This window comes from Delphinapterus leucas, chromosome 15, assembly GCF_059928025.1.
Source record: "Delphinapterus leucas isolate spDelLeu-1000000601 "Yukka" chromosome 15, BTC_Dleu_Yukka2, whole genome shotgun sequence".
Lineage (NCBI taxonomy): Eukaryota > Metazoa > Chordata > Mammalia > Artiodactyla > Monodontidae > Delphinapterus > Delphinapterus leucas.
Genome location: NC_143143.1, coordinates 64,723,949 through 64,748,022, shown reverse-complemented (window position 1 = coordinate 64,748,022; position 24,074 = coordinate 64,723,949). Strand labels below are relative to the sequence as shown.

At 39.6% G+C, this 24,074-nt stretch overlaps 1 protein-coding gene and 1 non-coding gene across 3 annotated transcripts in view; one reads left to right on the top strand and one right to left on the bottom strand.

Moving 5' to 3' along the window:
* The first annotated feature begins 5,496 nt into the window (after positions 1-5,496).
* The window catches only part of TRPC4AP (transient receptor potential cation channel subfamily C member 4 associated protein), a 78,128-nt gene continuing 59,550 nt past the window's right edge, over positions 5,497-24,074 (top strand). Inside the window, exon 1 of one of the 2 annotated variants that reach the window (XM_030762928.2) lies at positions 5,497-5,976. In XM_030762928.2, the coding sequence (XP_030618788.2) occupies positions 5,512-5,976 (465 nt within the window). In that variant the 5' untranslated portion in view covers positions 5,497-5,511. The remainder of the gene's footprint in view (positions 5,977-24,074) is intronic. The other variant, XM_022592595.3, reaches the window with a different exon arrangement.
* LOC115803416 (small nucleolar RNA SNORA11) lies at positions 17,404-17,532 on the bottom strand. The gene has a single exon (XR_004024149.1). It is a non-coding gene; the product is annotated as a small nucleolar RNA SNORA11 (small nucleolar RNA).

Genomic DNA, 24,074 nt, shown 5'->3' with positions numbered 1-24,074 from the left:
TGGTTATTAGGAGTATGTCCTTGTTAGGAGTATGGTGTATGTCCTTGGGAGATAGATGCTGAAATATTGGGGTGTAGTATCATGATATCTGTAATTTACTTTCAAATGGTTTGGCAAAAATGTGATATATATGTATATATACACATGTAGATAGAGAAGAAATAGATAAAACAATGTTAACAATTGGTGAGTTTAAGCAAGGATATATGAGTATTCATCGTATTATTCTTTCAACTTTTCTGTAGATTTGAAAATTTCCCCCCAAAAAGCTGAGGGAAAATAAAATATTGCAAATAAGGTGCTTGACCAACGGTAAATGCTGAAAGAAGGGTGGGTCTTACACAAGTGTATAAGCTCCATGAGAGCAGGGACTTTGTTTCTTTTATTTAGCACCTACAGTAGTGCCTGGCAGGTGAAATGGTACTCAACAAACATTTTTGAAACAAATCCTTGAGAGATTGTACATTAGAAATGTAATGTGAAAGAATATAACAGTCGGAAATAACACCAAAGGACGATGCATGAACAGCTGTTTCTGTGGTCTGAATATAACTGTGCCAGTTGCTTTGATTAAAATGACTTTTCTATGATTCAAAAATATGATCTAAAAAATTGCCCCAGAAAATCCATCTGCCCAGTTGAGTTTGGTAACTCATTTACAAGAAGTGATACTCTCTGAGTAGTATCAGCATGTTTCGTTAAGCCATTTGGGATTATTGTGGGGGAAAAAATTAGCCTATTAAGGAGCTTCAGTTTTTCTAACCCTGACCTAAATTGACATCAACTGGCCTCTTACGGGAGGGGTGCTCTGCCCTCTGGTGGTGAAAGACACTCATCTGGTTTCTACAGAACGGGCCAGCAGAACAGAGATGAAGTGGAGAGTGCCTTTGCCCAGAGGTTTCTGGAACCCTGTCTCCTTATTTCCTAGTCAGTAGTGACCTTACGACTGAACTTGATGTGATCATTTTTGACTCAATGAATAGCCAGCTTTGGGGAATGCCTGGGCCAGGCTGGGCTGAGGAATGTTCAAATTTAGGAATGTAAAGTGACATTTGTAGTTGGGTCAAAACTGAGGTGGGAAGACTTGTTCCTAGCATCATGAGTGCCAAGGGAAACCTGAAGGGCCATTTGAACTGTAAGGTTTGTCAGGATCCTGTTTCCTTGCTGTGACAAGGATGAGAGTATATTCCACCATATGCCTCAGGAAGAGCTCTGGGTGAAATCCTGGGGCTGTGATTGCCCAGGGAAGGCTGGCTGCTTCACAGACAGCTGACCAATGTCCAGCTTTGTGGCCCTGGAATGGATTTTTTTTCCTTTCTTTTTTTTAAAAATTAATTAATTTATTTATTTTAGTTTTGTCTGTGTTGGGTCTTCGTTTCTGTGCAAGGGCTTTCTCTATTTGCGGCGAATGGGGGCCACTCTTCATCGCGGTGTGCGGGCCTCTCACTGTCGCAGCCTCTTTTGTTGCGGAGCACAGGCTCCAGACACGCAGGCTCAGTAGTTGTGGCTCATGGGCCCAGTTGCTCCGTGGCATGTGGGATCTTCCCAGACCAGAGCTCGAACCCGTGTCCCCTGCATTGGCAGGCAGATTCTCAACCACTGCGCCACCAGAGAAGCCCCCTTTCTTTTTTCTTAATTTCTAACATTAAAAGAACTTTTTTTCCTCCCTGAGTGTAAAAATGATACATAGACTATGTAAAAAATTATGAAAAATATTAATAAAGTAAAAATTACCTGAAGTCTGTCTACATTGTGATAACCACAGTTGACATTTTTGGTAACATTTCTTTCAGGTAATTCTGTGCATATAACCATATAGAGTATGAATGTCTAACTATACATGAATGGGGTCATAATATACCTCTTCCTTTATAACTTGCTTTATTTTTCTTTCAAGAGTGTGTGGTGAGCACCTTCCTATCCAGTTATAGATATGTACTTTTTTTAATTTATATTTTAAATTATTAAAGTTATCTACGCTTATAATAAAATGAAAGGAATGTTGTGGCCGCTCCCGTTGTGGAGCACAGGCTCCGGACACGCAGGCTCAACGGCCATGGCTCACGGGCCCAGCTGCTCCGTGGCATGTGGGATCTTCCCGGACTGGGGCACGAACCCGTGTCCCCTGCATCGGCAGGCGGACTCTCAACCACTGCACCACCAGGGAAGGCCCTCTATGAGCTTTTTTTTTTTTTTTTTTTTTTTTTTTTTTGCGGTGCGCGGGCCTCTCACTGTTGTGGCCTCCCCCGTTGCGGAGCACAGGCTCCGGACGCACAGGCTCAGCGGCCATGGCTCACGGGCCCAGCCGCTCCGCGGCACATGGGATCCTCCCGGACCAGGGCACGAACCCGCGTCCCCCGCATCGGCAGGCGGACTCCCAACCACCGCACCACCAGGGAAGGCCCTCTATGAGCTTTTTTAACTTAACTGTGTCATGAACATCTTCCCATGTCAGTGTGTGTGTGTGTATGTGTGTGTCCTGTTCATTTCAGTGACTGTGCAGTATTCTGCTGAGTAGATGAAACGTGGTTCGTTTAACTAGTCACCTATTGATGGATATTCAGATTTTTCCAATATTTTGATATATAAATATCTCACTGAATATTTTAGTAATACATCTTGATATACTTGTTTAGCTGTTGCTAAGACATAAATTCCTAGAAGCAGATCAAAGTATATGAATATTTAATTTTATTTGAAATCTTAGTATTTTATTCTGTAAATGATGATGTTCAATGGCTCAAATATTCCATTATATTGAAACACTAGATTTAACCATTATCCTACTTTATTGTTACATTTTTTTCAATTTTTGCTTTCACAAATAATACAGTAATAAGCAGTTTTGCATTAAATCATCATCATATCAAATAATATCATTAGGGAGTAATTATCAAGTCAAAAAGTTTGGATTTCTTTATGATTAATTCATATTGCTAAAAAATTTCTTTGCAGAAAGATATATCCGTTTATGTTCTCACCATCAACATTCTACTATTAATAAAATTGAGGGTGGGCATTTTTTACACATTTACTGGCCATTTATTTATCTTTTGTGAATTGCCTCTTCCTTTCTACCTATATTTCTATTGGGTTGTTTGGTTTTTTCCTTGATTTTTTTAAAAAGCATTGACTTATTTATTTATTTTGGCTGCACCGGGTCTTCGTTGCAGCATGCGGGATCTTTTTAGTTGCGGCATGTGGACTTCTTAGTTGTGGCATGCGGACTCTTAGTTGCCGCATGCATGCGGGGTCTAGTTCCCTGATCAGGAATCGAACCCGGGACCCTGCATTGGGAGCCCGGAGTCTTACCCGTTGGACCACCAGGAACCCTTTACCTTGATTTTTGTAGGTGTTCATGCATCTGTTCATTAATTTTTTGAACCAATAAAATATTTGACCACCTACCGTGTGTCAGCTGAATATTCTATGTGCTGGAGATAAACGCAGCAATGAACAAAGACCAAGATTATACTCCAGTCAGGGGGAGGGGTGCAAAAAGTAAACAACTATGTCATGTGGAGATAGTGCTATAGAAACAAACAAAGCAGGTAATAAGATGGTGAGTTTAAGGAGTGCTGTTTTTATATGGAGAGTAGGGAAGATCTCTCCATGAATAGAAACCTAGAGTTCATGAGGAAGCAAGCCATTCAGAGAGCTTCCTGGGGATGAGAACTTCAGGCAGAGGGTGCAGTAAGTCCTTCATACATTCTGGATATTGACTGTTTCCCAGAATATCACTTGCCTTTTATGGTTGTGCATAGTGTCTTGTACAGAAAATTTTAACATTGTTAAGGTCAAACTTGTCAATCTTTTCCTCTTCATGACTTCTGGGTTTTATGATTGAGAAGAACTTTTCTATCCCCAAATCGTAAAAGTATTCCCATAGATTAACTTCTACTACTTTTTTTTTTTGGTAAATTTATTTATTTATTTTTGGCTGCGTTGGGTATTTGTTGCTGTGCGTGCGGGCTTTCTCTAGTTGCAGTGAGCAGGGGCTGCTCTTCTATGCAGTGCATGGGCTTTTCACTGCGGTAGCTCCTCTTGTTGTGGAGCACGTGCTCTAGGTTCGTGGGCCTCAGCACTTGTGGCACATAGGCTCGGCAGTTGTGGCTCATGGGCTCCAGAGCGCAGGCTCAGTAGTTGTGGCGCACAGGCTCAGCTGCTCTGCGGCATGTGGAATCTTCCCAGACCAGGGCTCGAACCCGTGTCCCCTGCATTGGCAGGCAGATTCTTAACCACTGTGCCACCAGGGAAGTCCCCACTTGTACTATTTTTATACTTTGGTTTTTAATATATCAGATAATTTACATATCATAAATGTATGAGGTATAATTTACATATCATAAAACTCACCCATTTTGAGTATACAATCTAATGATTTTTAGTCAACTTAAGGTTGTATAACTATTACCACAATCCAGCTTTAGAACTATACTTTGATTTTGTTATACATAGCTTTTAGTATGTCTGAGATTCATTTTAGCTTGGTGTAAAGTTTAAGACCTAACTTTTTTTTTCCTTTGCCCATTGATTTGAAATGTCTCCCTTACCACATGCTAAACTTCCATGTACACCTGGACCTGATCCTGGTCTCCCTGTTCCGGGGATCATAAATAGGGTTTTATTTGGCCCATGGAGTTTTTTAAATTGAGTGATTTCACATAAAAACCCAGACTTTTGGCCTTTCTGGAAAAACTAGACAATTCAGCAACAATCTGCACGAGGCGAGTAGAGACCACTCCTTGTAGATGGGCATGGGGATGGTGACCACAATCACAGTTTGCCAGGAACAGTCCCTTTACACGCCTGCTGTCCCGTTGTAATTAATAGCATCCTTTCATTCTTAAAAGTTCTGGTTTGGGCAGTAAGTTATGGGTCACAATCTCCACCATTCCTTATTGCATCACACCCAGCATTCCTCTTTCATTTATGTTACAAGACCCCCTCCCAGGAAGAAAAAAGGAGAGGAGATGCCACGATCCGGGCACAGAAGTTTGCCAAAAAAATGATTACCTGGGCTCAGAGTAGAACAGAACATACTATCTGGTGGGGAGAAATCAGGACAAGAGTCCTCTGACAGAGAATATGATGTCACAATTTACCAATCCTTTTCCCTTCCATTATTCCATTTAACATCACAAAAACCTACCCAGTTACACAAGTTACCCAGTTTGTTACTGTGCGTCTGTGTATGGATGTGCTGTCTTCCCTGTAACCAGCATTTCAAAACAGGGACCTAGTTACTCCGCTCTGCTCACCACTGTTTTCTCAGGGACCGTTCAGTGCTGGGCGCAGAGCTGGCCCCAAGGAACTATTTCCTGGCTGTTTAGGCTCCCAGGAACTACTGACTGAATGAACTAATGAGGAAATTGAGGCTCAGAGAGGTCCGTGGCGAGTCAGAGGCAGAAAGAAGCGGGCGGGAAATCAGACCAGACGGCCTGATTCCTGGTCTGGAATCCAAGATCTTTTCCTAGCCAGTTGGCTGTAACCTCCCCAAATAGGCAAGAAATGGGAGAATGCACACGCGGGGACCTGTCTTCGACCTCGGGGGACCTCACTGAAATGCTGGACGGAGGGGCCAGAAGGACGAGTGGCGCAAGAAACGCCACATCGCTCTCTCGCACCTGCCCGCCTGAGAGCAAGACTACATTTCCCAGCAGTCCCCGCGGCGCGCACGGCCGCTTGCCACGCGGCTTGCGCCTCCGCCGTCGGCCTACTGGGGGCGCTGCGGCGACCCCTCCGCCGCCCCGTAGGAATCTCCGCGGCCCCGGGGCCGCTTGCTTCCTGTTTGTCGGACGAGGAGACATGGCGGCGGCGCCGGCGGCTGCTGGGTCTGGGGTCGGCCGAGGGCGACGGGCGGCGGCAGCTGTGGCGGCTTGGGGCGGATGGGGCGGCCGGCCGCGGCCTGGTAACATTCTGCTGCAGCTGCGGCAGGGCCAGCTGACCGGCCGGGGCCTGGTCCGGGCCGTGCAGGTACGAAGCCGGCCCGGAGGGGCGGGGCGGGGTGGACCGGGCGGGAGCTGGCGGGGGGGCCGGGCAAGAGGCCTTTCCAGGCCGCCACTGTACGGGCCCGACCCCTCTTGGCTGGCCGCGGGGCCTCCCTGTGGGCTGTCGCGACGCTGTCAGCCGCGGCGGGGCAGTGGGCAGCGGCAGGCTAGAGGCTCCGGGTTAGGGGCCGAGCAGGGCTGGGCTGCATCGGGCATTGATGGCGTGTACGAGTCTTAGGCCCAGCTCCTAGATCCTCCCTTCCTTGCGCCACGTCTGCACGTCTGGGGGACCCTGGGCGAGTTTGCTGTAGCCTCTACGGGCCGCGAGTTTCTTCCCCGTGACTTGGGCGGTGGGTCATCACTGCAAACCCCAAACGGTTCCCAAGCCATCATAAATGTCATTCTCTCAGAGAGGCCTTTCCTCGACACAACCCTCCCTCTTCAAAAGTGGGTCCCCATTGTTATTCAGTTACAGCCCTGAATTCATTCCGTCCACATTACTTTCTTAGTCTGTAATTACATATTTCTTTGTTGTCTATCCTTTTTCTCGCGTGTATCCCACGTTAGGCTGAGCTCCAGCGGGTGCAGGGACTGTATCTGGTTTGCCAGAGTAGAGCGTCATGGTAAAGAGCTAGGGCTCTGGAGTCAGGCCTGGATTCAGAACCCTGCTCTCTCTTCCTTGGGCAAGTTACGTTTCTGTGCCTCAGTTTCCTGATTTGTGTAAAAGCGTTAAATGCATTTCTGGTGCACAGTAAAAAGCTGGAGAGTAATCAGTTAATATTAATGCTATACTTGGTATTTGGCTTAAATAGTGCCAAATATATGATTAGCATTTTTTTTTTGAATGAATGAAGGACACTGCTTTAGGGTAAAGCGGGATGAATAAACCTAGGCTGCTCGCTCCTCTACTCCCTCCGCCCCCATGTTCCCAGAACTTACGTTGCAAACACACCTGTAAAGCATTGGCTTAATTTAAGGATAGCTTTTGCGTAAAGAAACTTTTTAAGTAAATACAGGAATAGTAATAAAGTGATTGGTGGGAGTGGAGTGGGAATTGGGTAGATGAGGGAGAGCATGAGAGTGAGACTTTTCACAGTATAACTTTATATATGAACTTAATTTTGAACCACTTCAATATTACTCATATGGTTAAAAGGACAGAATATAAGATAAAGACCAGGTGGTCTGTGTTTGTAGAGGGTTACAGATGAAGAAGCAGCTCTGGGTGAACAGTATTTTCCTGAACATCAGTTAACCATAGATGAGCAGCTTTTTTCCCTTTGCATTCTTCTCTGTCTGCCTTAAGATTCTGGAAATACTTGCTCTATCCTTTAACCCAAAGACCCTTACTGAGCTGGGTATGTAGGAATGGGCAGAAAGGGAACTAACTCACCTTTACTGAGCACATATTTTGGATCAAGCATTGTGCAAGGTATACAGTGTCTTTATTTAATTCTCAATCTTTTGAACCAAGTGTCGGGACTCATCTCAACACAGATGAAGAAACTGAGGCTCAGAAAAATTAGGTAATTCGCTCCTAAGCACTCGTCTTGATAATCCTCTATGTTCTGAGGGCAATAGGGAGCCACGGAAGTTCTTTAAGTTAATGAATGGGGAAATTTAGTACACTTAATTTGTTTCCAGTGCTGGATGACTTGAAATGGGAGGAGACTGAAGAAGCTCACCAGATAGAAGGTGCTGGAATGTTCTTGAGCCTGATCTAGTCTGGTTATTGTGGTAATCAGTAGTTGTATACAGACAGGAATGGGAGCTATTTCAGAGGTTGAGATGGATGTACCTTCCCAAAAGTATAGTGAAGATAAAGTGGGGAACTTCATCTTTCAGATGTGTCCTTTCTTAGTCACTTTCTTTGATCTCTTCCTTGCTACACCCCCACGTTGCAGAATAAATTATATCCTCACAAGTATTTCCATAGCACAGTAAGCATATCCATTATGGCATGTGGTATACTTGGAAAGACCAGATTAAAATTTTTTTTCTTTATGTTGTAAACACATAAAATTTACCTTCTTAATCATTTTTAAGTGTGCAGTCAGTAGTGTCAAGTATTCACATTGTTGTGAAACAGATCTACAGAATTTTTTCATCTCGCAAATCTGAAACTCAACCCATTAAACAACTACTTTTTTCCCCTCCCCCAGCCCCTGGTAACCACCATTCTACTACTTTCTGTTTCCATGAATTTGATTACTTTAGATATGTCATATAAGTGGAATCATACATTGTCTTTTTGTGCCTGGCTTATTTCACTTAGCATAATATCCTCAAGGTTCATCCATGTTGTAGCATGTAACAGGATTTCCTTGGAAAAGACCAGATTTTGAAGTAAGATGGACCTGGATTGAATCCTAGTTCTGTCACTTATAACTAGGTTATATTATTTAACCTCTCTGAACCTCAGTTTCATTATTTCTAAAATGGCTGTAGTAACATCTACCTCATAGGGCTGTTAGGAGGAGTGAAATAACATATCTAAAAAGTTTGGCCAGTGTGTGGCACATAGTAAATGTTCAGTATCATAGCCATCAGAGTGGGCTTCCTGAGAGACTGTGTCTTATTTTTCTTTGTGTCTGCAGAGCCTGAAACAGTGCCAGTCACTTGATCTTCAGGACTCAGGAAATTGTTTGACTTGAAATACTGTATGTGAGGGCCCTGTCCTCCTCTTCCTCAGTCCTGTCTCTTTGTATATCCCAAACAGTCCCATGGCTTTAAGGAGTTCTGGAGTCAGATTACCTAGGTTTGAGTTCCAGCTCTGGTACATACTTGCTATGTGTCTTTGGACAAGTAGCTTAATCTCTTTATGCCTCAGTTTCTTCTTCTTTTTTTTTTTTTTTTCTTTTTGTGGTACGCGGGCCTCTCACTGTTGTGGCCTCTCCTGTTGCGGAGCACAGGCTCTGGACGCGCAGGCTTAGCGGCCATGGCTCACGGGCCCAGCCACTCCGTGGCATGTGGGATCCTCCCGGACCAGGGCATGAACCCGTGTCCCCTGCATCGGCAGGCGGACTCCCAACCACTGCACCACCAGGGAAGCCCTCTTCATTTTTAAAATAGAGATAATCATGGGACCTAACCTGCTAAAGCTGTGGTAAGGACCAAGAGCGTTTATACACATAAAGCACTTAAAATGGTGTCTAAAATATAGTAAGCATGCTATAAAGATTAGCAACTATTGTTTTTAGCAAAACTATATTCTGATAGATCCTAAATCTGTATTTCCATCCTGGTTTCTCTCTTTAGCTCCAGTTGGATATATCCAGATACTTTCTCAGGATCTCCACCTAGGCGTCTAATGGTCACCTCAAACTTAATATGGCAAATAGAATTCCTAATTCCTCTTCCACCAAACCTGATCTTCCTCAAGTCCCAAACAGAACTTGAGAGGAACCTGGGAGAAGACCCCAGGCCACATGATTTAGAATGGGCCTTGTCCTACTTGGATTTTAATGTTCCTTATTTTCATCTCTCCCTTTCAGTTTGACCTCTATCAAGGTAATAAAATATGCTGGTATGATGCTTTAGCATTTACAGAGCCCGTTCACATTTATCAGCACATTTGATCCCTAAAGCAAATCAGATCTTATAATCCCTTGCTTAAAACCCTCCAATGGCATCCCATTGCAGTTGGAATCAAATCCAGATTCCTTTCCAGGGGTGCACAAGACTCTGCACAATCAGTAGGAATTGAGGGAAAGGGATAGACTAGGCAAAGCAGCTCACACAGGTCATGACCTACCGCACCTACAGATACTACTTCAGTTTGGCAATCTGGTGACAGGCTAGGTTTTGGCATCCTGTTTTTGTTTTGTTTTGTTTTGTTTTGTTTGTGGCATGTGGGATCTTCCCGGACCAGGGCACGAACCTGCGTCCCCTGCATCGACAGGCGGACTCTAACCACTGTGCCACCAGGGAAGCCCCTGGCATCCTGTTTTGTTTCCCAAATTTCCGGTCATTGCGTCCTTCGTGATTTTTGGCATATCTAAATTCTACTTGAGCGTTACTTCATATATATTTTTTTAGATTGACTCCTCTTTTTTTTTTTTTTTTTTAAATTTCAGTTGGCACAATTGTTTTAACCTTGTTCTGAGCATTAGCATTTGAAACCTAGCGGTTCAAGTCAAATACAGTCTCTTTGCCTGTCAAGGATAATTTGATATCGAAAACCCTGTAGATAGGATAAATTCTCATTAATTAAAAATATGAATAATATTTAAACAGTTTTTGTATTCACAAACCATAAAATTCATTCTTATATTAAAACAAATCCCATTAAAGTAGACACAGGCATTCATTGGTTAATGTTTTTTATCAGAATAATGTAACAGTGTATTTAATCTTCATTAATTAAAGGTATTTAATCTTCATTATTCTTTAAGAAGGGTATTTACTTGCACTTAATGCATTTTGAGGCATTAGATATCTTAGGACTAAACAAGTAAGATATACATTTTATGTTTATGGAATTCAGCCTTTAATTATTTAAAAAGAAAAGCAGTAAAGACAAAAGTAAGTCAATGAAAACTGAAAGTGTCACATTCACTAAACAGGTTGACAGCTTAGGCAGCATGATGTAAGAGATTATCACTCCTGTAAACTGTTAAACCACAAGTATTCCAAGAGAAGAAACCCATACAACATCTGCCAAAAATTCAACTTTGAAGATGCCTGGATGGTGGCTCTTTTCATCACACTACTCAGCTGTTCACAAGGAAAACAAAATCCAGATGATTATTTTTATCTTATTTATTTATAAATTTATTTATTTTGGGCTGCATTGGGTCTTCTTTGCTGCATGCGGGCTTTCTCTAGTTGTGGCGAATGGGGGCTACTCTACCTTGCGGTGCGCGGGCTTCTCACTGCGGTGGTTTCTCTTGTTGCAGAGCGCAGGCTCTAGGCACGCGGGCTTCAGTAGTTGTGGCACGCGGGCTCTAGAGCGCAGGTTCAGTAGTTGTGGTGCACGGGCTTAGTTGCTCCGTAGCATGTGGGATCTTCCTGGACCAGGGCTCGCACCCATGTCCCCTGCATTGGCAGGCGGATACTTTTTTAAAAATATTTAATTAATTAATTAAGTTTTATTTTTGGCTGTGTTGGGTCTTCGTTGCTGCGCATGGGCTTTCTCTAGTTGCGGCGAGCAGGAGCTATTCTTTCGTTGAGGTGCACAGACTTCTCATTGCGGTGACTTGTTGAGGAGCACGGGCTCTAGGCACACGGGCTTCAGTAGTTGTGGCACACAGGCTCAGTAGTTGTGGCTCGCAGGCTCTAGAGTGCAGGCTTCAGTAGTTGTGGCTCACGGGCTTAGTTGCTCCACGGCATGTGGGATCTTCCTGGACCAGGGCTCGAACCCACGTCTCCTGCATTGGCAGGCGGATTCTTAACCACTGCGCCACCAAGGAAGCCCCAGCAGGCAGATTCTTAACCACTGCACCACCAGGGAAGCCCCAGATGTTTATTTTTAAATGAGAGTAAATGCCTTGTGAGACAAACTAGTAGTAGTAAAAGAAATTCCATGTGAAGTTGAATATTTTGAATACAATTTGGAGGATCTCTGGGTATCATGAACCTTGTAACAAATAACAGCAGTGCCCCCACTTTTCACCCCCAAGTTCCACCCTCCCCAGGCAACCACTGCCCACACTGTAGCTGTTTTCTTTTGTAGAGGAAGAGTCCAGGAAACAGGAAAGCCAGCATTCTAAATAACATGCTTATAAGGCTATTTATTTCTTGACTTTACAGTTTTAGAGAGTATCTATTTTCTTCCTCTTGTAGAGATTAGGATTTAATTCACAGCACCCTGTGCCACACATTTGGTCTCCATCATTCTCCTTATGTAGTTATATCAGTTTTGACTGTTGGTGTAAGTATTTACATTATGATGATAGTGATGAGATATAATTGTTTATAGCAGAGCCATATAGTATACAACAATTGTATTTGTTCTGTATAATTTGTTTTTCTTAGAGTTAAAAGCTGCCCTTTCTCCCCCTACTTTTTAAATTGAGACACAAATATTGTAGAATTCACCCTTTCAGTGTATAGTTCTACAAGTCTTGACAAGCACACACAGTTGTGTGGCCACCACTACAGTTAGGATTTAGAAATTCCCTTGTAGTCACCCCTTCCTCACCGCCCTCCTTTGGCAACTTCTCATCTGTTTTCTATTCTGTTAATGCCGTTTTACTATCATAGAAATGGAATCATTCCATATGCAGCATTTTGAGTCTGGCTTCTTTCACTAGTATAATCATCCTTATAAAATTTGCTTTTCTTTTTGTTTACTTACAATTTACTCCCAAATTCTAAAACTCCTACTTTTTTTTTTTTTTAAGAAATCTTTCCTGGAACCCTCTGTCCTGCAATTTGCACTAGTTATTTGCTAGAACAGCTGTATAGCTGAATTCTTGGGATTTCCCTTCACCAAATTCAGGGCATTTTATTTATTTTTCTCATGTTTTGGATCTCTGTTTTCTGAATCCTGTTTTCCTTTTTCTTGGAGTACATTCTCTAGTAACATCCTAAGAAAGCCTACATGGGAGGGAACTTTTTTTTAAAGCTTGCGTGTCTGAAAATGTCTTTTATTCTTATACTTGAGTATTTAGTTTAGCTGGGTATAGAATTCTAAGTTGGAAGTTATTTTCCCTTAAATTTTTAATGGCATTATATTATTCCATTGTCTTTAAGTATTTGGTGTAGCTGTTGAGAGGTTCTGTTCTGATTCCCTGTCCTTTGTGCATGACCTATTTTCCCACTCCTCACTCCCTAAGCATTTTTAGGATCATCTCTCTTTCTGGTATTCTGAAATTTAACTATGATATGCATTGATGAAAGTCTTTCTTTTTATTCATTGTGGGTACACTTTGTGTGGATATACATTAAAATATATAACAGCTATAATAAAGTCATGTCTATCACCTGACATTAACTAACCCCCTCTGCAAAATGATTGCACTAAGTGTTCTCTTAGGATCTTCCTATTTTTTTTTTTTTTTTTGTGGTACGCGGGCCTCTCACTGTTGTGGCCTCTCCCGTTACGGAGCACAGGCTCCGGACGCGCAGGCTCAGCGGCCATGGCTCACGGGCCCAGCCGCTCCGCGGCATGTGGGATCTTCCCGGACCGGGGCATGAACCCGTGTCCCCTGCATCAGCAGGTGGACTCTCAACCACTGCGCCACCAGGGAAGCCCAGGATCTTCCTATTTTTGAAAGACATTTTCTCTCCTGTGAAGTTCGGGCTGTGATTGCTTTGGAGAGCTTCATGGAATAGGTGAGACTTGAGTTGGTTCTGAAGAATGAGTAGAATTTTAACAGTAGCAGAGGTATTTCTGACACTAAGAACACCACTGAGAAAGTCCTCATAACCAGCCATTAGAAGATGGAAGAGAAAGTGAAGTGCTCCTGTGGGACATAGGTGGGAGATAAGTTTAGATATTTGGGAATAGAGTGGGGAGGGTAACTAACATTTATTGAGCATACACAGTTTGTCATTGTGCAGATACTTGGGGTTTTTTTTTTTAAGTTTATTGTTAAATATTTGACCTACGAAAAGCTGTAATAAGTAATGCCAGTGTGTTACAACAATAAACATGTACCCACGACCAAATTTGAGGAGTTACCAATACATTTAATGCCCCTTTCATGTCAGTCCTCCCTGCCAGAGGTGCTTCTTTTGAGTAGATAACATATGCACATGTACAAAAGGGTTACAGAGAAAAATAAGTCTCCCTTGCAAACAGCCTATTACCACCTCTACTAGCACGCTCCAGTTCTACTCCCAGAGGCAGCTATGGTTTTGATTTCTTGTGTATCTCTCTATCTAAGCTTAGGAAAGCAAATATGTCTCTATATGTTTGTTCTTACACAAGTGATACTATACACACTGTTGTGCATCCAGCTTTTTTCCCTTAAAATATATTTTAGAGATCCTTCCATAATCAGTACATACAGATTATTTTGTTTTAGGTGTTTACAAAACTTTTTGTGTTGAAATATACAAAAAAATGCACAAAAAATAAAGAACAGCCCAATGCAACTTCCAACATTGCATTTAGTTGTACTAGTTTTCATGCTTTATGTAAATAGAATCAAACTGTACTGAGTCTGCCTTCTTTCAGTCAACATTGTGAAATTCATCCGTGATGATGGGTGAAGCTGTAGTTCATTCATTTTCATTTCTGTATAGTATTCTGTGGTATTAAACCACAGTTAATTCATTGTACTTTTGATGAGTATTTGGGATCTTTCCAGTTTTTGGCTATCGTGAATAATGCTTATGTGAACATTCTTGTACATGTCTCTTGATGTGTATATGCACAATTTCTTTTGGGTATATACTTAGAAGTAGAATTGCTGGGTTATAGGATATACGTATGTTCAGCATCAGCAGCTGTTGCCGAACAGTTTCCCAAGTGGTTGTATTAATTTACAATCCCACCAGCAGTGTATATGAGTTGCTGTTGTTCCATGTTCTTGCTAACCTATGGTGCTGCCAGTCTTTTTAATTTTAGTCATTCTAGTGTGTGAGCAGTAGAATCTCATTATGGTTTTAGTTTGTGTTTCCCTCATGACTCATGAAGTTAAGCACCTTTTCAGAAGTTTACTGGCCATTTGGACATTCTCTCTTGTGGATTACCTGTTCAAATCTTTTGCACATTTTTCTGGTGGGGTTTTTCATCCTTTTCTCTTTTTTAATTGATTTGAAGTTCTTTTTATTCGCTAGATAAGAGCCCTTTGTGGTGATGTTTTGCAGATATCTTCTCTTATTTGGTGGCTTGCCTTTTTAGTCTCTAAAAAGATCTTTTGATGAACAGAAGTGCTTTATTTTAATACGACTCATTGTATAACTGTTTTCCTTTATGGTTAGTGCTTTTTGTAGTCTGTTTAATAAATCTTTGCCTACCCTTCTATTTATCTTCTAGAAACTTTATTGTTTTGCCTTTTCCATTTAAACATACACTCCACTTGGAATTTATTTTTGGATGTGATGTGAGCTTTTCAATAGAGATACCAAGTTGACCTGTTATTTATTGAAAAGTCTTTTTTGTTCTTCCAGTGCTCTGTAGTGTTTGTTTTCACATCTGTTTCATGTCTGTTCTGTTTCTCTGGTCTGTCCATTTACCCTTACACTGAAATCACATTGTCCTATTTTCTGTAACTTTATGTGTGTTGATTTTGGTTATAGAATATTGAATCAGAAGAGTAGCTTCTCCTACTTATCTTCAAGATTTCTTTGGCTCTTCTAGCCCCTTTGCCATTTCCATATACATTTTAGAATGAGCTTGTACATTTTTACAAAAAAATTTTGATTGGGATTGCCTTCAATCTATTCAGTACAACACATTCATTCTCTCTCTCCTGCCCTTACTCCTCTTTTTCTCTGATCTGGTCTCCCTTAATCTCTCTTGATAATGTCTTATGTATGTAGTTTTCTATATAGTGATCTTGCATAACTTTTGTTAGATTTATTCCTTGGCATTTGACATGATTTGATGGTATCGTAAATAGTGTTTTTTAAATTGCGTCTTCTCACGATAGCTGTAAGATAAAAACAAGATTGATTTTTCTATTGCTTCAGCATTTATATTGCTCTGTATTTTAATACTTTACCTTTAGGTTATTTTGGATTGTATATGTATACAGTCATCTGCGAATATCATATCTGCAAATGAAGCTTTTATCCTTTCCAATCTTACATCTTTTTTTTTTTTTCCCTTGCCTAAATGTGCTGTTTGGGATGCTCCAGTACAGTGAATTGAATTGACATGTTCCTGATCTAAGAGGGAGAGCCTTAAACATTTAACCATTAAGTATGATGTTTGCTGAAGATGTTCTGTAGATACTGTTATTAGTTCACTTCTTTTCTGAGTTTGAGTTTATGATGTTGAATTCTATCAGAATGCTTTTTCTGCATTGAGATGTTCATATAATTGTTTTCCTTGTGTTATTAATGTGAATTACATTGAGTACAATTTTCAAATATTAAACCAAATCTGAATTTCTGATTCAAAATTTCATCCTTCTTAGATTGCTAAATTTGATTCACTAATTTTTTTATTAGGATTTTTATCCTTCTGTGTTCATGAGTGAAAGTAGCCTATAATTTTCCTTTCACTGGGTTTTGGTATCAAGTTTATCCTGGCCACTAGTCATAGCTTTAGTTGGACCTCACGAATTTTGATCTGTAGTGTTTTCAGTGTCATTTATTTCAGAATATTTTCAAATTTCTACTTTGATTTCTTCTTTGACCTATGCATTTTTTAGAAGAGGTATTTCTTAATTTCCAAACATTGGAGTTTTATAATTATCTTTCTGTTACAGATTTTAGGCTGACTGCACTGCAGTCAGGGAACATAGTTTGTATTTCAGTTCATTTAAATATGTTGAATTTTGCTCCATGGCCTAGCAACTGGTCATTTTGTAAACATTCTGTGTACTTGCAAAGAATGTGTAGTGAGTAGTTATTAGATGTAGTGTCAATTTCTGCAGTGAAGCCATCTGGGATTTTGATAGGAACTGCAATGAATCAATATTGAGGGTATTGCCATATTAGAAATATTAAGTCTTCCAATCTTTGAACATGGATGACTTTCCATTTATTTAGGCTTTCTTTACTTCTTTAATTTCTTTCAATGATGTTTTGTAGTTTCATTGTACAAGTCTTGTATCCCTTTTGTTAAATTTATTCGTAAGTACTTTATTCTTTTTGATGATGTTATAAATGGGATTGCTTTCTCTTTTTTTGAGATTAATTTGTGCTTTTATTTGCCAGTATAAATACAGTAGCTGGCAATTTTTTTAATCTAAAAAGTACATTTTATATCACAGTCCAACACACACACATATATAATATGTATACATATATAAAAGTGAAACAAAATTTTGCCAAAAATGTCTACCCTGCGTGTTAATTCTTTTTAAGACTTTTTTTTTTAACCAAGGCTGAACTGCCCTGACACATCATAATCACCAAAGTTCCTAGTTCATCTTAGTGTTCACTATAATGAAGTGAATAGTGTTGCACGTTCTATGGGTTTGGACAAAAGTATGGTGACATAAAATCATTATAATATCATACAAAGTATTTTCACCACTCATAAAAACATCTGTACTCTGTGTATTCATCTCCCCTCTCCCCCCAAACTCCTGGCAACCATTGATCTTTTTATTGTCTCCATTGTTTTGCCTTTTCCAGGATGGCATATAGTTGGAATCTATTTTTCTTTTTTCCTTGAAAATAGGGGTTCAAAGCCCTAATGCCTATAAGACCACTCATGGCCCACCCATGCATGGACCAGACAGGCTCTAGGTGGCAAACTCCCCCACTAAATACTGTAGATTTCCTTCCAGTACTGAGCCCTGTCCCACTGGTCCTGCCTGGTAGCCACGTAAAAGTGCAGGGGGATACATATTGGGTATTTGTTCATAGGAAGGCCACAAGTTTTGTGCCCCTTGTCACAGTGAACCCAGGTTCCTGTTGGGTGTGTTGTAAACAGACGAGCCATTTCTTCAGACCCCTGCTCTGAGCACACCCATGGGATTGCTTTCTTATTTTCACTTTTGGATTCTTCATTGCAGGTGTATAGAAATTCAGGTGATTTTTCTATATTGATTTCGTATCCTGCAATCTTGCTGAACTTATTTATTAGCTCTAATTGTGTGTGTGTGTGTGTGTGTGCGTGTGTGTGTGTAGGGGTTCCTTAGTATATTCTGTATGCAAGATGATAGCATCTGTAAATATCGTTTTACAAATTCCTTTTCAACCTGCATGCCCTTATTTCTTTTTCTTGCCTTGTTGCTCTGGCTAGAATCGCTAGTACAATGTTAAATAGAAGTGGTGAGGGTTAACGTATGTGTCATTTTCTTGATCATTTTGGGAACTCATTCAGGCTTTCACTTTTTTTAAAAGTAAAGTCCATACTTTATTCAGATATCCCCAATTTTTCTTTTCTTTTTTTACTTGAAGTATAGTTGATTTACAGTATCATATTGTTTCAGGTGTACAACATAGTGATTCAGTATTTTTATGGATTATACTCCATTTAAAGTTACTATAAAATAATAGCTATATTTCCCTGTGCTGTACAAAATATCCTTGTTGCTTATTTATTTTATACATAGTAGTTTGTATCTCTTATTGTCTCTCCCCTCTTTCCACTGGTAACCACTAGTTTATTCTCAGTATCTGTGAGTCTGTTTCTGTTTTGTTATATTCATTCGTTTTATTTTTTATCTAACATAATTTTTTATTGGAGTACAATTGCTTTGCAATGTTGTGTTAGTTTCCGCTGTACAGTGAAGTGAATCAGCTATATGTATACATATATCCCCTCCCTCTTGGACCTCCCACCCCCAACCCATCCATCTAGGTCATCAGAGAGCACTGAGCTGAGCTCCCTGTGCTACAGCAGGTTCCCACTAGCTATCTGTTTTACACATGATAGTGTATTTATGTCAAACCTAATCTCCCAATTCATCCTGCCTCCCCTTCCCCCCCATGTCCACATGTCCGTTCTCTAGGTCGACCTTTCTATTCCTGCCCTGCAAATAGGTTCATCTGTACCATTTTCCTAGATTCCGTATATATGTGTTTTACTCTTTCTGATTTACTTCACTCTGTATGACAGACTCTAGGTCCATCCACATCTCTACAAATGACCCAATTTCATTTCTTTTTATGGCTGAGTAATATTCTGTTATATATGTGTACCACATCTTCTTCACCCATTCATCTTTCGATGGACATTTAGGTTGTTTCATGTCCTGGCTATTGTAAATAGTGCTGCAGTAAACATTGGGGTATGTGTGTCTTTCTGAATTATGGTTTTCTCAGGGTATGTGCCCAGTAGTGGGATTGCTGGGTCATATGGTAGTTCTATTTTTAGTTTTTTAAGGAACTTCCATACTGTTCTCCACAGTGGCTATATCAATTTACATTCCCACCAACAGTGCAAGAGGGTTCCCTTTCTCTGCACCCGCTCCAGCATTTATTGTTTGTAGATTTTTTGATGGGCCATTCTGACCAGTGTGAGGTGATACCTCATTGTAGTCTTGATTTGCATTTCTCTAATAGTGATGTTGAGCATCTTTTAATGTGCCTCTTGGCCATCTGTATGCCTTCTTTGCTGAAATGTCTATTTAGGTCTTCTGCCCATTTTTTGATTGGGTTGTTTTTTTTTTTTTTTTTTTTTGATATTGAGCTGCATGAGCTGTTTATATATTTTGGAGGTTAATCCTTTGTCTGTTGCTTCGTTTGCAAATATTTTCTCCCATCCTGTGAGTTGTCTTTCCGTCTTGTTTATGGTTTCCTTTGCTGTGCAAAAGCTTTTAAGTTTAATTAGGTCCCATTTGCTTATCTTTGTTTTTATTTTCATTACTCTAGGAGGTGGGTCATAAAAGATCTTGCTGTGTTTTACATCAGTGAGTGTTTTTCCTATGTTTTCCTCTAAGAGTTTTATAGTGTCCGGTCCTACATTTAGGTCTTTAATCCATTTTGTGTTTATTTTTGTGTATGGTGTTAGGGAGTATTCTAATTTCATTCTTTTACATGTAGTTGTCCATTTTTCCCAGCACCATTTATTGAAGAGGCTGTCTTGTTTCCATTGTATATTCTTGCCTCCTTTGTCATAGATTAGGTGACCATACATGTGTGGGTTTATCTCTGGGCTTTCTATCCTGTACCATTGATCTATACTTGTTTTTGTGCCAGTACCATACTGTCTTGATTACTGTAGCTTTGTAGTATAGTCTGAAGTTGGGGAGCCTGATTCCTTCAGCTCCGTTTTTCTTTCTGAAGATTGCTTCGGCTATTTGGGGTCTTTTTTGTGTTTCCATACAAATTGTATGATTTTTTTGTCCTAATTCTGTGAAAAATGCCATTGGTAATTTGATAGGGATTGCATTGAATCTGTAGATTCCTTTGGTTAGTATAGTCATTTTCACAATATTGATTCTTCCAATCCAGGAACATGGTATATCTCTCCATTTGTTTGTGTCATCTTTGATTTCTTTCATCAGTGTTTTATAGTTTTCTGAGTACAGGTCTTTTGCCTCCTTAGGTAGGTTTATTTCTAGGTATTTTATTCTTTTTGTTGCAGTGGTAAATGGGAGTGTTTCCTTAATTTCTCTTTCTGATCTTTTGTTGTTAGTGTATAGGAATGCAAGATATTTCTGTGCATTAATTTTGTATCCTGCAACCTTACCAAATTCATTGATTAGTTCTAATAGTTTTCTGGTGACATCTTTATGATTTTCTATGGATGGTATCATGTCATCTGCAAACAGTGACAGTTTTACTTTTTCTTTTCCAATTTGTATTCCTTTTATTTCTTTTTCCTTTCTGTTTCTTGTGGCTAGGACTTCCAACTGTGTTGAAAAATAGTGGCCAGAGTGGACATCCGTGTCTTGTTCCTGATCTTAGAGGAAATGCTTTCAGTTTTTCACCCACACCATCACCAGAATGATGTTTGCTGTGGGTTTGTCATATATTGCCTTTATTATGTTGAGGTAGGTTCCCTCTATGACCACTTTCTGGAGAGTTTTTATCATAAATGGGTGTTGAATTTTGTCAGAACCTTTTTCTGCATCTGTTGAGGTGATCATATGCTTTTTTCCTTTAATTTTTAATATGGTGTATCACATTGTTTTGCATATGTTGAAGAATCCTTGCATCCTTGGGATAAATCCCACTTGTTCATGGTGTATGATCTTTTTATATATATGTATATAAATTTATTTATTTATTTATTGGCTGTGTTGGGTCTTCATTGCTGTGTGTGGGCTTGCTCTAGTTGTAGTGAGTGGAGGCTACTCTTCATGCAGTGCGTGGGCTTCTGATTCTGATGGCTTCTCTTGTTACAGAGCATGGGCTCTGGGTGTGCGGGCTTCAGTAGTTGTGGCACTCAGGCTTAGTAGTTGTGGCTTGCAGGCTCTAGAGTGCAGGCTCAGTAGTTGTGGCGCGTGGGCTTAGTTGCTCCGCGACATGTGGGATGTTCCCAGACCAGGGCTCGATCCCATGTCCCCTGCATTGGCAGGCGGATTCTTAACCACTGCGCCACCAGGGAAGTCCAGTGTATGATCTTTTTAATGTGTTGTTGGTTTCGGTTTGCTGGTATTTTGTTGAGGATTCTTGCATCTATGTTCATCAGTGATATTGGTCTGTAATTTTCTTTTTTTGTGATATCTTTGTCTGGTTTTGGTATCAGGGTGATGGTGGCCTCATAGAACGAGTTTGGGAGTATTCCTCCATCTGCAGTTTTTTGGAAGAGTTTGAGAAGGATAGGTGTTAACTCTTCTCTAAATGTTTGATAGAATTCACCTCTGAAGCCATCTGGACAACTTTTGTCCATACTTTATTCAGATTTCCCCAGTTTTTCTTTTTCTTTTTTGTCCATACTTTATTCAGATTTCCCCAGTTTTTCTTTTTCTTTTTTAATTGAAGTGTAGTTGATTTACAGTATCATATTGTTTCAGGTGTACAACATAGTGATTCAGTATTTTTATGGATTATACTCTGTTTAAAGTTACTGTAAAATAATGGCTATATTTCCCTGTTCTATACAAAATATCCTTGTTGCTTATTTATTTTATACATAGTAGTTTGTATCTCCTATTGCCCCTCCCCTCTTTCCACTGGTAACCACTAGTTCACAGTATCTCAGTCTGTTTCTGTTTTGTTATATTCATTCGTTTTATTTTTTAGATTCCACATATGAGTGATAATATACAGTATTTGTCTTTCTCTGTCTGACTTAGTTCACTAAGCATAATACGTTCTAGGTCCTTTCATCCTTTTTTATTGCTGAGTATGTTGTATATTGATTCTGTATCCTGCAACCTTGTATTCTGTTGTGTATATATATATATATATACACCACATCTTCTTTATCCATTCGTCTGTTGATGGACGCTTAGGTTGCTTCCATTTCTTGGCTATTGTAAATAGTGCTGCTATGAACATTGGGGTGCATGTTTCTTTTTGAATTACTGTTTTCGTTTTCCTCAGATATACAGCCAATAGTGGAATTGTTGTATCATGCAGTAATTCTGTTTTCAGTTTTTTGAGGAATCTCTGTACTGTTCTCTGTACTGGCTGAAACAATTTACATTCCCACCAACAGTGTTCTAGGGTTCCCTTTTCTCCACATCCTCTTGTGAACTGATATCTTACTGTGGTTTTGTATTGCATTTCTCTGATGATTAGCAATGTTGAGCATCTTTTCATGTGCCTCTTGGCCGTGTTTATGTCTTCTTTGAAAAAAATGTCTATTTAGGTCTTCCACCCATTTTTAAATTGGGTTGTTTATATTTTTTTCCTGTATTCTCTTAAAGTATAGTTGACTTACAATGTTAAGCTAGTTTCTGCTAATAGGGTTGTTTGTATTTTTGATTTGAGTAGTATGAACTGTTTATATATTTTAGATATTAATACCTTATCAGTCATATATTTGCAGATATTTTCTCCCATTCAGTAGGTTATGCCTTTTCATGTTGTTGATGGTTTCCTTTGCTGTGCAAAGGCTTTTAAGTTTGATCATGTCCCATTTATTTATTTTTGCTTTTGTTTCTTTTGCCTTAGGAGACTGGTACAAAAACATACTGCTATGATTTATGTCAACGTGTGTTCTGTCTGTGTTCTCTTCTAGGGGTTTTATGGTTTCCAGTCTTACATTTAGGTCTTTAATCCATTTTGAGTATTTTTTATATGGTGTGAGAAAATGTTCAAATTTTTTAAAAATTTATTTTATTGAAGCATAGTTGTTTTACAGTGTTTGTTACAGATTTCATTGTTTATCATGTAGCTGTACAGTTTTCCCAACACCACTTATGGAAGAGACTGTCTTTTCTTATTGTATATTCTTTTCTCCTTTGTTGTAAATTAATTGACCATAAGTGTGGGGGTTTATTTCTGGGCTCTCTATTCTGTTCCACTGATCTGTGTGTCTGCATGTATGTGCCAGTACTGTGCAGTTTTGGTTACTGTGGTTTTGTAGTATAGTCACAAATCAGGGATTGTGTTATCTCCAGCTTTGTTCTTTTTTCCTCAGGATTGCTGTGGGAATACAAGGTCTTTTGTGGCTCCATATAAATTTTAGGAATTTCTTCTAGTTCTGTGAAAAATGCCATGGGTATTTTGATAGGGATTGCATTAAATCTGTAGATTGCTTTGGATGTATGGGCATTTTAACAATATCATTCTAATCTAAGAACACAGGATATCTTCCCATTTCTATGTATCAACCTTAATTTCCTTCATAAGTGTTGTATAGTTTTCCGAGTATATGTCTTTTACCTCTTTGGTTAAGTTTATTTCTAGGTATTCTTTTTGGTATGATTTTAAGTGCGATTGTTTTCTTGTTTTCTCTTTCTGATAGTTTATTATTAGTGTATATAAAAGCAACAGATTTCTGTATGTTAATCTTGTGTTCTGCAACTTTATTGAATTCATTTATTCTAATAGTTTTTTGGTGGAAATTTTAGGGTTTTCTATATATGGTGTCATGTCATCTGCAAATAGTGACAGTTTTACTTCTTTCCTTCCACTCTGGATGCCTTTTATTTCTTGTCTGATTGCTGTGGGTATGGCTTCCAATACTATATTAAATAGAAGTAGCAAGAGTGGCATCCTTGTCTTTTTCCTGATTTTAGAAGAAAATCTTTCAGCTTTTCACTGTTGAGTATGATGTTAGCTGTGGGTTTGTCATAAATGACCTTTATTATGTTGAGATATGTTCTCTGTATTACCAACTTTGACAAGAGTTTTTATCATGAATGTATGTTGAATTTTGTGAAATGCTTTTTCTGTATCTGTTGAGACGATCATGTGATTTTTTATCCTTTTCTTTTGTTAATGTGGTGTATCACTGATTGATTTGCGGATATTGAACCATCCTTGCATCTCTGGAATAAATCTCACTTTATCATGATGTATGATCACTTTTATATATTGTTGAATTCGGTTTGCTAGTATTTTGTTGAGGATTTTTGCATCTATATTCATCAGAAATATTGGCCTGTAATTTTGTTTTGTAGTGTCTTTGGTTTTGATATCAGGGTAATGGTGGCCTGGTAGAAGGAA